This window comes from Peromyscus eremicus, chromosome 11 (genome assembly GCF_949786415.1).
Source record: "Peromyscus eremicus chromosome 11, PerEre_H2_v1, whole genome shotgun sequence".
In the NCBI taxonomy this organism is placed as follows: domain Eukaryota; kingdom Metazoa; phylum Chordata; class Mammalia; order Rodentia; family Cricetidae; genus Peromyscus; species Peromyscus eremicus.
In genome coordinates, this window is record NC_081427.1 from 26,632,940 (window position 1) to 26,646,852 (window position 13,913).

The window sequence follows — 13,913 nt, forward strand, 5'->3', positions numbered from 1 at the left end:
CAAGCAAAGGGAGGGAGGGATTTGCATCTGGTTGCTCTCTAAGCCGCCCCAGAGGAATTCTCCAGCAGCATTTGACTTTGCAACGTGGGCAGAAAGCACTGTCTAGCAATACCTTCAACACGGACAAGTGCATGCGGGTGTGTTTCCCTGCTCTTGATGTCAGCATGGCTGCATGACTTTTGAGTCACGACACCTGGACACCTGGTTCAAAACCGTGTTTCACAAGGTCTCCATGTTCCAGCTTCCCCATTTGTAAACCAGGCATGGTAGCCATAGCACCTGAACTCCAGAAGGGCATTGTCAGTAATGGGAGAGGCTAACAGGACATCTCTGTGCTGGGACACTGCCCACCCCACCCCCACGCGCGCTGCTCAGCAATACCGCCGCAGTCCTCTCTGAATAAGAAACTCTTCAAAGTTCAATAAAAAACAGAAGTAACATCATCACTTTGCCCTGGCCATTAGGCCTAAAATAATAGTAATAATAAAATATTATTATCATTATTAAACAACTGCAAACTATCTTCACAGTCCCCCAGTGCTTTCTCTCAGAACACTCACGGATCACAAAATTTAGAAAGAGAAAAGTCTACAAAGCAGGACAGAGAAATGCGAGTCCCCGGGACTTAAATTTCTCCCCAATAGGGATGTCATTTGAAAAAACAAAACTCTAAATCTTTCCAGGAAACCCAAACACAGCCAAGTGTGCTCAGCAGGGGGCCGGAATAAAATTTCTACCTTCCAGATCCGGCGTTTAAAATTGAGGAAACATCGCTATGACTGCCTGTGGCCAGCTGGGTCTCTTTAATAAAAATAAATTTCCATGTTAGAATCTGGGATGGGGGAGCTGCAACCAGGAGGGGGCGGGGGCGGGCGGTGCTGGTCGCGGAGCTAGGCTCTTGGGTCTTTCAACGCCAGGGTGTCTGTCACCCCTCAGTGGGCAGGGAAACACACATAAGCCCCAGGTCAGAAGAAAGTCAGAGACTGAGCCCACCATCCAGTTTTCCTTAGACAGGCCAGAAGGCTCAGAGTTCAGCCCTGACTGGTGGGGAAAGGGGGAGGGGACAGACCAAGTTCCACTGTCCTACCACCGCGGCTTGAAAAATAAATAAAGAAAAGCCACTAACCTTGCCTCGGGTCTGGGAAGCGAACCGGGACGGGCTGAGCTTGTCTCCCGTGGCAAAAAGCCCCAAAGCTAAGAAGCTGAGCCACCATCAAGAGCTTTGCCAGCCAGCTCCTCTGAGCACATGGCATGGTTCAGTTGTTGGGGGAAAGAAAAGTCAAAAAAAAAAAGTTTTAGCTCTCAGCTGCAGATACCGAGCCCTCGCCTGTGGCCGCGCAGGAAGCGGCTACGGGGCATGGTCCAGGCGTGGGAAGGGAGCGGCCAGCAAGCTGCCCGCGGAGCTCTAGTGGCTTTTTAAAGCAGAAGGGGGCCAGAGAGCTTGTCTTCGCTCCCTTTCCTGAGGATAGTGAATGAGCTGAGAGCTTCTACTTTCTGCAGGCCAGAGCGTGGCCTGGGTCCGAGCCAAGGGGCGCAGCCCACCCCAGATCCCCCACCCCTCTGCTTTCCCCACCCGCCAGGCCTCCAGCCAACATGCACATCTTCCTTCGGGACGCGCCCTCCTCCCTCAACTCAAGCTCCTCCCTCCAGGCTCAGAGCCTGGGCCCGCGGGCCAAATAGGGGAGACCCCAGACAGCTGTCTGGGAAGGCACTAGAGTAAGAGCCAGTCAGAGGCTCCTAAGGTACCCAACCCCCGCCCCACCACACACCACACAGACACACACACACACACACACACACACACACACACTCACAGACACACACACACACACACACACACACACACACACACACACACTCACAGACACACACACACACAGACACACACACACACACACACACACACACACACACACACACACACGGAATGAAATGTACGCATAAACAGTGAGTTATGGGCCAGAGGGGACCCCGCTTCTCAGCTCCTCCCAGACCCTGAACTTACCCTATTCTGTCAAGACTCCCACCCACTAGCAACCCACTGGGATTTTTCTTCCAGTGCAGGCTAAGATTTCCACTTAACAATTAATAGGCAATTTTTCCCTTCGCCAAGTCACACAGGAAATGATCCAAGCTAATGTGCTACCTTGACCCTGGACACGTCTCTTCATCTGCGGGATGGGGTGACTGGAGAAATGCCTGGGAGGCCTTCTGAGGCTGCAGGTCAATGCCTGCTTTCCTATTTTCAAAACTCATCTCTCTTACTTCATTTCCACCAGCGGAAGACCAGCAGAGCAGAGAAAGGAGTCAGCCCAAGCCGGCCTTGAGCATGTATGCAGTTTACCAACATTGGTTGCCCCTCTGTGTGTGTGTGTGTGTGTGTGTGTGTGTGTGTGTGTGTGTGTATGTGGTGGTATGGTGTGTGGGGTATGTGTGTGTGTGTGTGTGTGTGATGTATGTAGTGTGTATGGTGTGTGTGTGTGTGTGTGTGTGTGTGTGCAGTGAATATGGTGTGAGCGTGTGTGTGTGTGTGTGTGTGTGTGTGTGTGTGTGTGTGTGTGTGTAGGGGTGGTGTTCATTCAGATGCTCAGACTTTCTCATCAGTGAGAGAATGCCACAAGGCAGGAGTTGCCAGGCATCTTGAGAATTTACTAGGATAACCCAGCCAAAATTCTTTACCTCTGGGTTGAAACAGACCTCCTTACTACATTCAGAAGGAATTTAGCCTCCTATATGGAGGTCTCTTTGGCTGACAGCCAATCACATTCCTTCAACAAGATGTCTGGGATGTCAGCTCACCCCTGGCCTTGGATAGCGTTAGAGTAGCCAAGCCATCCCCAGGGGTCCAAAATGGAAGGTCTGAGATGGGAGGTCCCGAGGACTTCATCCTGGGAAACAGAGCTATCAAGACCTTCTGAGGGATGTCAGCTTTCTCCTTTGGGCTAGTGCAAATTTACAAATGTATTGCCTCAAAACAACACAGATTTATTGTCTTCAGTTCTGGAGGTCTGAAACAGAATTCACTGGGCTAAAATCAAAGAGCTGGATTCCTGTCTGGAAGTCTTAGGGAGAAGCTACATCCAGGCCTCTTTCAGTTTCCAGCTTCTGGAATTCTCTAGCTCCTAGAACTCCCTCCCTGTCTTCAAAGTCAGCAATGGTTGGTCAGGTCTTACCCATGTAATGTTTCTCTGACTCTCTTCTATTTTGCCTCTCCCCACCCTTTCTGAGTACATTGGGTATCACCCTTATCATCGGGATCATCTCCTTGATCTGACTAGTGTGCTGACTCCACCTGCAACCTCAAGTTCCACTTGCCATGTAGTATAGCATGCCGTGTCATGATAAGGAAGCCAGGGAACTGTGTGGCTGAGCCTCTATTCCTATCACACAAGCAGGACAAATCAAGTTCATATCCCGAGTCAAAACAGCTGAAATTTAGTGGGCACCATGGCCTGCCAGATATGTGTTTACAAGGTCATTAAAAAAAACCCTTTGAGCTGAACTCTTATGCATATTCTTTTAATTCTCTACTCCCCGCCCCCAGCCTTGTGCTCCTCCTTCTCTTCTTCCTCTTTTTCTTCTTTTAAGAGAAACCAGATGTTTTCTGAAGACCGAGATCTCCTCTGGCTCCCGTGCCCTGGAAGGAAATCTGTTTCTTAAACAAGAAGTCAAAGGACTCTGTGGTGCTTTGGAGTCCTCCCTATGTCAAGAATGAGCCACTGAACTCTGGCTTTGCAGATTAACTTCTTCAACCCCGGTACTATCCTCCTGATCTTCTAACCCAGCTATTTTCAAGACCATGCTAGGTTTGGATGTGGACAGTGTCCCCCAAAGGCCCATGGGTTAAAATAAAACCTCCCCCCCACCCCATTTCTAGGGTAGTAGTACTGGGAGGTACTGTGAACATTTATAAGATGGAGACTTGTGTAAGATCTTAGTCACTGGGGGTAGGACATCCAAGAAAATTATATGGTATTTCTGGTCCCTCAGTCTCTCTGTTTCTTAGCTGGTAGCATGATTCATTTGTTCAGACATGTGATTTTTTACTCTGCTGCCTGGTGACCTCACCACAGGTCTGTAGCCATGGGCTGTGGTCCATAGCATGAAGTCTTGGACTGAAATCTCAAATAAGCCTTTCTCTTGATCCTTTTAACTGCCCCAGGTAGTTCGCTGCAGTAAGACAATGAATACAGACTAGGAACGTCATTCATTTAGAAGTCATCCAAGATTAAAAACTCCGAATACAAAATCCCACTAAAAAGCCATTTATTCTGTCAGCCCATTCAACACACTGTAGTCAGTGCACTGGTCCTTCAGACCATAGAGACTTTCTCACCTTGGTCTCTCCAACCTAGGTTTTCAAACACCCATAAGCTCTGTCTGGCTCATTTCCTTTTTGTCCAGTGATAACTCTATGACCTACTTCCTTAAACAAGTACCTTTAAGATTTCACATTTTTTTTCATCAAAATACACCTTTTTTTCACCAACTGCTGACTTTCATTGCTCTTTGTTGGACAGATGCTCATCATTGCCCCCAGTGGTGCCATCAGCAATTCATTTCTCCAACCTTCCCAGCGTGGCTCGGAACAAGCATGTACTTTGTTACTGTTCTATCACCAAGTTCCCCCCACTCTTTCCAGCATTTATAAAATTCCTCTGAAGTTTGAAGCTTTCTCAGAGAAAACCTAATCCTCCCCAACTTCTCCTCTGCTCAGTAGTGACTGATACTCAAGTTTGTTTGTTTATTTGCTTGTTTTTCCAGACAGGGTCTCTCTGTGTAGTCCTGGCTGTACTGGAACTCGCTCTGTAGACCAGGCTGGCCTTGAACTCACAGAGATCCACCTGCCTCTGGTTCCTGAGTGCTGGGATTAAAGACATGCATCCACCACTGTGTGACATATTAAAGTTTTTAATTGTCATACACTGCTTTAAAAAGCAACTGCCTTTCATAAGCACTATAGAGAACAGAACTGTCAATCACTGCATAACCTCTCAACCATCCTTGACTTGATGCAAATGTGCTGCCTTTGAGGGGAAACTACAAAAACATGTGTGGTCCCAGAGTAGAATGACAGCTAAGAGTAGAGAGTACCCATTGATGCTGAGCATACTTGGTGTTGTGCTAACAGCTTTATCTACATCATTTCCTTTAATCACTACAATAAATAAATAAATAAATAAATAAATAAATAAATAAATAAATAAATAAAATAAAAAACCTAATAGGTGGGTACTATTAGTATCCTCATGCTGCAGGGAACTAGACACTGATACATTAAGTAACTTGCCTTGATGACTAGGAAATGAATAATCAGGGTGAAACAGTGGAGTCAAGACACTTAGAGACTTAGATCGCTACACAGGTCCAAAGGCAGCTCCATATCTACAGGGGGAAATGACCTCTTGGAATGTCCTCACTCAAAAGGCAGAGAGGCTAACAATAGTAAGACATGCTTCGGCGTCATCAGAGTGCCTTGGGTAGTTTGTCCTAGTTTGCTTTCTGTTGATATGATAAAGACCATTATCAAAACCAATTTGGGGGAAATGAATCTTTTTTTTTTTTTTATTTTTGGCTTATGCTCATCTTGACCACAGTTCATTGTTGAGAGAAGCCAGGAGGAAGACAACAAAACAGGGACCTGGAAGCAAAAACTGAAGCAGAGCCCATGGAAGAGAGCTGCCCACTGACTTTATTCGTGGCTCAGTGGACTTGCTTTACTTTATATATCCAGGACTATCTCCTGAGGAGTAGTGCTACCCACAGTGAGCTGGGCTCTCTCACATATATCGTTTATCAAGAAAATGCCCCATATACTTGTCAACAGGCCATCTGATGGAGCCAGCCTCTCCATTGAGGTTTGCTCTTCACAGATGACTCCAGCTGTGTCGAGTTGACGAACGTTAACCACCACAGGTAGTTTAATTCATTACATTAATGAATTAAATAGTTTAATTCATTACATTAAAACATTTTCCACATAAACATGTAAATTACGACAAAAGATTTAGGATACCTTTCAAAAAGTTCCCTCTGTTCACACTTTTTTTTAATAGTACAAGGTATGGCTGAAGGACAAGAGAAATTATCTCACTGTATCTTTCATATTTGTTATTGTCCTTAACACTGGAAAGACAAAGGAAACTGATACACGGGGACACACACATACACACACACACACACACACACACACACACACACACACACACACACGACTTGGCCCCAAGAATTGCAACTGATTATGCCACAAAAAGACATTTCACATCTGCCAACTCTGTTTAAACACTACAATCACTATCTCAATTGCTATTTCTTTTCAACATCTCTGTAGCCCTTGGAATAAGATGGGAATTGATCCTTGTAACCTTCAGGACAATCAATTCACTTTTATTCTTCCAGCCAGTTGTATTAAATGAGTAAGTGGGTCAATAATCAACAACTTTGCACACTCCCAATCCCAGAGAGTTTGTATTCCCAAATCAGCTTAAAGACCTTGTGTTCTATTTGTCACAGGTTATATAAAACTTCCTAACTTTACAGTTAAGTGGTGCCATTCTGGCTGGATCATTCTTCTGACACTATAATTAATCAGCTTAATTAATGAAGCAATGTCATAGCAATGCCCCTTGGAAAGCCGTGGCTAAAAAGGCTATGGAACCCTGATTAATGAAACATACTGTTGGCTTTAGGAAAGAGCACACCTCAAATAGAATATGTAGTATTAGGTAACAATACTATAGTATATTGAAACCAGTGTCTTCTTGTACATCAGTTAAACCTAATAAAAATGAAATGTAGCTAGACTGGCCACAGAGGTTATGAAGTGATTGACAGGTGATAACACATGTGGGAAATTGTCTTAGTCAAAGTTATTGTTGCTGTGATAAAACACTATGCCCAAAGCAACTTGGATTGAAAGGGCTTATTTGGCTTATGCTTCCATAACACTGTTCATCACTGAAGGAAGTCAGGACTGGAACTCAAGCAGGGCAGGAACCTAGAGGCAGGAACTGATGCAGAGGCCATGGAGGGGGTACTACTTACTGGCTTGCTCAGCCTGCTTTCTTATAGAACCCACCACCAGCCCAGGGCCGGCCCCACCCATAATGGGCTGGACCCTCCCCCATCAAACACTAATTAAGAAAATGCCTTACAGGTTTGCCTACAGCACTACCTTATGGAGGTGTTTTCTTAGCCAGAAGGAAACCAAGTGAGGTGAGAAGAAGAAAAGAAAAAGTCTGTGGCAAAGTGTCAGTCTGAACAATGAAAATGAGGCAGCTGTCCCCGTACAATGCAAGATCTCAGAGAGTGAGGAAAATGAGGAAGGCATCCATCTGAGGGAATGTCCCCCGAGTAGGGTGACATAGGTGGAGTGATGGTGACAACTGATGGCTGTGATGAGTTTCGTACAGAGAGATTGATGAAGTAAGGATATATAATAGGAATAATGGGAAGCAACTTTCTCACTGACAGTGAAAAGAAGTAGGATATAAACAGAGAGAAAAGTAAAATGAGTCCTGAAATGGAAATTAAGGTGCTGATATGAGCTAGTAAGTAATGTTGTGTGTTATAGATGCACACAGAAATGAAATCAGAAGAGTGCATAGTAGTAGCACACACAAGCATGTGTGTGTGCATATGTATATTTCCTAACCCTGTCTACTTAAGGTCATTAGACCAATGACCCCTTACAAGCAATGTGCCCACCTGATCATTGATCCTAACTACCATTCTCTTATGAAAGGACCCGTGCTCTTTAGAGAAGTGTCTAATGCTAAGCCTTAGAAAGTGGAAGAGCCTGCTCCAAAAACCCAAGAAACTCCTGAAGATGACATGGTGTTAGTAGGGCTGAGGAGCTAGCATGAAAGGGATGCCATGTGTCAAATGTCAGCAGAAAATTTCTAACAGCAATAAAGAATTAACCATATAATAAAACAGTAACTCACAGTTTGTACTGATCCAAGGACATAAGTGAATAGAAAAGCTGTTGAAGATTGGAAACTTCACATAACATTAAATATATCTTCTCAGACATTTATTAATTATAAAAGCCAAGAGTGTACTGTGGGGTAAATCTAGCAGACATCACCTCCAGCCTGTTAATAACAAATATAATCAGCAATGCAGGAAGTTGAAGCCATGTACTATCTGCTGGGTTGCAAGGAGAAGCCCAGAATTGCTTACATAACATCAGTACCAAAGGTATATAACCCAAGTCCAGCAAGGAGGAAACACTAAATGGACCAAAATTGCAGGAGATTGCACAAAATAACTGGCATTTAACTTTCCAGGCCATAAAAGTCAAAGCGAAATGGAAAAGTCAAAGAGAATTTTCCAGGTGGAAGGAGATAGAAGAGATTTGACAACCAGATGTCACAAATAACTCTGAATTAGGTGCTCCTGTCACAAAGACCATTGCTGGAACAGTTAATGAAACTTTTAAGGGGACTATGAGGACTGAGGACCGGGTGATCATTTTATCACCACTAAGTTCCTGCTTGTGATAATTGGGATTAAGGAGGGATGTCCGTGTTGACTTCTGACATGCATTAAGGCATTTGGAAAATGATGAAGTGTAGTTGACAGATTACTCTTAGACTGACTCAGATCACAAAGACTTCTTTTTCAATGCTATCTCCAACTTCCTGCAATCTTGGGACAGTTTCTAAATTAAAAAGTACCAGACTTCTCATTCTTTATAACAATTTAACACTTGATAGAGATGGCACAGCAATGAAAATTAGAGAAGACTACTAATTAATGAGGTGTGTGTGTTCTGTAAGGCAGTAGTCAAGTACATGTCAGTGTACGGTGATCTCTTGACGAGTGAGAAAAAGTACACAGCCTGGAAACCACGGACTTGTCATCACCAAACTGCTCCTATGCTGGTCTTGAGCTTAATAGAAATGACCCCCTTTCTTTTATTCTGTCCTAAATACTAAGCACTAAGAAAAGAAGAATATATATATATATATATATATATATATATATTATTTATAACATTATATGTGTTGCAAAGGAGAGGAAGAAATAAGGGATGAATGTGTTGGAGAGCTTTTGAGTGTTATTGTCATAGCAAACAGTTACTTATTCAACTATATATATATATATATATATATATATATATATATATATTATTGACTGCTTACTGTGTCCAAACATCAAGAATACAATAATAAATAAAATAGGAACTTTGTAATTGTGCTTACATATGCTCTAGTTTGGGGATGTGGGAAACAGGGGAATAGAAAAATAAACAAACATAAGTATGTAATGTGTAAGGCAGTGGTAACAGCCAGTGGATACCAATAAGCAGGTGAAATATAGAACAAAGAATGTTTGGGATCATAGGTTTATATTTCACTTAAGAGGACCAAGAACATCCTCTCTAATTAATTCTGCTAAGATATTAGCAGAAACCTAGAGGAAAGAAGAGTCGGAGTAAAATAGGTTTCCTAGGCTGAGGAAACGATGAAATCAAAGTAGGAAGAAGCTTGGAGAATGTAAGGGAAAGCAGCAGTGTGTTGTGGCTAGAGAGCTTGGGCAGAAAAGCAAGGGAAGAGGAGCTTCAGGTAGATCCCAGAGACTTTGGATTTGACCCTGAACAAGTTTGAACACCATTGGGAGATTTATAACAAACAGTTGACAAGAACTGACTTCAAATGTAAAGAAATCTCTTTGGCTGCTGGGTTGAGAATGACTGTGGGAAGCAAAGCCAGATGCACACAAAACACATTTGGCAGATAACTGAAGTAACCTAAGTAGGAAATAATGTTGCATTAGATCAGGGTTTTTTAAAAGGCATGATGAGAGTTGGACAGACCCTAGATTTAGTTTAAAGACAGAACCATTAAGATTTCTGGTGGAATTGGATGTGTGATAGAAGAAAAACCAAGAAATCATGGGTAAGTGTAAGGTTTAGAGTTCTCAGTACAGAGATGGGAGATTGGAGGTATGAGAGGTTTGCTATAGTGGGGACCCTAAGAAGTTCAATATGGGAGCTGGCGAGATGGCTCAGAGGTTAAGAGCACTGACTGCTCTTCCAGAGGTCCTGAGTTCAATTTCCAACAACCACATGAGCATCTGTAATGAGACCTGGTGCCCTCTTCTGGCCTGCAGTCATACACGCTGTATACATAATAAATAAATAAATAAATCTTTTTTTAAAAGTTCAATATGAGTCTCAGCCATATGAAAAGAAACATCAAGTGGGCTGGTGGATATTCGTAATGAACTTCAGGGAAGGGTCTGAATTTAAGGAATACACTTGAAAACCATCATGGGTATATGGGTAATATTGATATCCACAAAGATTAGTGAAATTTCCAACTGAGTAGAGCTAGCAGATAATAAAGATATATGATGACTGAACCATGAGGTACTTCTTTACTTTCTAAATTATTTAATTTTTCAAGCTTTTTTATGTGTATATGTTGTATATTGAACATGTTTCACATCATACTTTCTATATAGGATTTCATATATCTGTATAAAACCTAGGAACCACAAATGAGGGGGGAAAACACAGTATTGTCTTTCTGCAATTGGTTTGATTTGCTTAACATGATTCTTTCCAGTTGCATCCATTTTCCTGAAAATTGTTCTTGTTTGAAGTGTTGAGAAATAAAGAATTGTAAAGAAGCCTGCAGATTGGCTAATGAGAGCAGTAGAGAATTACAAAAATTTACTCTCATTAAAAGTAAGTGGGAAGAGTTTCTGAGAATGTAGAACACTCATCAGCTCCAACAGTCAGTCAGAAGAGAAGAAACCTGCCTCTGAAGATTCGGAAACATGACTAATAAAAATAAAAACGACAGCAAAGATCTTTGACCAGTTAAGAAATGGTAAGTCCACCCACCAGTAAATGTCGTACAGTCAGTTTCCTTAAAATCCATAAAGATGAGACATCCCATCATAGAGTGGTATCAGGAAGAGATGGAAATACCAGGGAATGTCTAAGTCTTTTTTTATGCACTTTTTATGCTTGCTTAACACACTGCACGGAATCAGAAGCCTAGGGGTAGCAAGGGAGTGTGGGGAGGGTTCTCATTCTCAGAAGAGGGACCAGCTGAGTATCAGCACATGCAGTTCTAGTCCTGGAGAATCATTCCTTGGTATTACTGTGTGGTGATATTTTATTTGTGCTGAAATGTGGTGATATTTTATTTGTATGTTAACAAAGTTTGCCTGGAGGAAATAGCAAGCCATTAACACAAAAGTCAGGCAGTGGTAGCATACGCCCTTAATCTGATCACTTGGCAATCAGAGTCTGTGTGTGTTCAAGGTCACACTAGGGAACAGAGCCAAGTGTAGTGACATACACCTTTAATCCCAGTAACAACCATAGAGACCTGGAGGTCTGTACAGGCAGGCAGTGACAAGAAAGTGAGGTAGCTGGACTAAGAGCCAATGAGAGGGCAGAACAACAAGGCAATAAAGACAGGAAGTAGCTCTCTTTGGAAGCTATGGCATGGTGAGTTAAGGTTAGCTGGTGGCTCTCACTGTTTCCCTGATCTCTAAGGCTTTCACCCCTGTATTTAGCTCCATGTTTTTTATTTAATAAGACCGCTTAGAAATTTGGCTACATAACTGGATTTTGGTATCTCCCACACACACCCCACCCTCCCGCCCCAGGACCACAGAATTGTGAAGAGAATTGTGGGAGAATTGTGTCCCCAAGAAACTTGGAAATGAAAAGATGAGATTAGTTTAGGCTGTAATAAGTATAGTAGTATCCACTTTGTAAATAGTCATGATTGGAGTATAATTTCAGCATAAGAAACATTAATCCTGTTTCAAGCACACAACTTTGTATGTGTTGAAAATATGTGTATAGACCTATGAGACCATCACTACAATATTGATCTGTTTCACATAATAATAAACATATACACATCAAACCAGCTGTTTCCTAGATGGCTTCTTTGAAAGATCTTTTCTCCTGTGTCTAGTTAAATGACCCATAACTTCAGGTAGCTACTGCTCTGCTTCCTGTCACTAACATTTGGGGGTTGTTTTGGGCATATTTGTAGAATTTTTGTGTGAATGAGTTACTCAGAAGTTCTCATTTTTATTTGTCTTGTTTCACTGGGCATTCTTTTTGAGATGCATGGATGTTGTGTGTTTCGTTTGCTCTTTCTGATTCCCAAGTTGTATTCCATTGTATGGCTGTATCACAATTGATTCTCCTTGTCACTAAATATAGAAATAATAGAACCTGGGGCCTAAAACCAGGCAGAGACATTCATGCTGCTACTGCATGATGGAGATCTCTCCCTGGAACCAAGGAAGCAACTGCCCCGAGTACTGAGATGATTGACTTTCCATGGACAGTATGTCTCTTCTCTGAATAATATAGTAAAAAAAAAATCAACTTTGACATTAACCCTAGATTGAGACTAAAGATTTCTTTATGATTTTTGTTGAATTTCAACATTGCTTGCCCACATTGCTGGAGAGAAATGTGAATCATCCCCATGTCCACGAGACAAGCATTTATGGCGCTTTGATTTTTCACAGCACAGAAAGCCAGGCTGTGTCCTCCAGCATCCTTGCATGAGGCCCACAAAACAGCTGTGGAGGGCCAAGAGCCTCTGCTAACACCTTTATCCATGTTGAATCCTGATGGCCTCCACGGTGGCCGGGACCTCCTTTATTGCTCTATAATCCCCTGTCTGTTGCAGATAGCACTGACTCACACTATCAGTTACTTGTTTTGTTGTCGTACAAAATCTCGACTGGGTCACCTGAGAGGACTCCAGATCAAAGGGTTGTGGGGATTCAGCCACTGTCTCCTAGAGTAAAGCTGTGTCTATGATCAGATTAATGTGGTGTGATTCATCTTTAAAGGTGAGAGTGTTCATCTTTCTATGAGTAGATGGGTAGTGTCTTTGAAACTGAGTGTGAGAAAGTCAGACGTGCAGGCTACGTTGACTGAATGCGTGGATTAGCATGTAAGAGTTAGGGAAGTCTGTGAACACAAAGAAGTGATAATTCACTTGATAGTGAATTAGAAAGTGGGCAACTGAGCAGCATTTCACGCAGAAAGACTCATGCTAATTAGGTGGTTTTGATTGGTTTCTTACTTGATTATAAGCAGTGGGCATGGGGACTATGTTTTATCCATTCTGTGTATCACTCAAAGATTCACCTGCTAAATATGGTCATAGGATGGGTGTATGATGAATAACTGTGAGGAACAGTATAAGAAATGTTTGAGGCCCATAGGCACATTCTTTTGCTAAAAAGATTGGATTTCTCTCCTAACTCCCACCTGACCATGGAAAACAAATTCTGACTTCAGTATTAGAATCTTCCTGCCTTCCTTTGATCATAAGAGTAAGTATTCTCCTTTACAGATTTACTGAAAGCAAAAGTAGCTGGTCTCATAAGTGTATATTTGTGTGTTCATGTACTACATTCCTAAGGGATATATAATATGTACTCAAGCAGTAGATGGAGCATTGGTCTGTTCAAAGGGCCACCACAGTGTCATTTCTGCACATGGTCTGACATCTAACCTTGGAACACAAGCAAGAAAGAGAAATCAAGAGTCATTGCGCCGGGCGGTGGTGGCGCACGCCTTTAATCCCAGCACTCGGGAGGCAGAGCCAGGTGGATCTCTGTGAGTTCGAGGCCAACCTGGGCTACCAAGTGAGTCCCAGGAAAGGCGCAAAGCTACACAGAGAAACCCTGTCTCGAAAAACCAAAAAAAAAAAAAAAAAAAAAAAAAAGAGTCATTGCTTTGCTGGTGAGGTTTGGAAACTGAGGCCTATCACAAGCTCACCAATGTTTCCTTGGGAGCTGGGGTGATATTTATTATTTATTTCACAATATTTTATTGTTGGTACTTGTATATATTATTTACACTCTTAAAAATGAGCACTACTCTTGACAAGACCAGATAACACATT

General features: G+C 42.6%; 1 protein-coding gene across 1 annotated transcript in view; it reads right to left on the reverse strand.

Moving 5' to 3' along the window:
- The window catches only part of LOC131922012 (A disintegrin and metalloproteinase with thrombospondin motifs 12-like), a 132,989-nt gene extending 131,548 nt beyond the window's left edge, over positions 1 to 1,441 (reverse strand). The window contains exon 1 of the mRNA XM_059276745.1: positions 1,127 to 1,441. Coding sequence (XP_059132728.1) covers positions 1,127 to 1,253 — 127 coding nt within the window. The 5' untranslated portion in view covers positions 1,254 to 1,441. The remainder of the gene's footprint in view (positions 1 to 1,126) is intronic.
- Between the last annotated feature and the right edge of the window lie 12,472 nt (positions 1,442 to 13,913).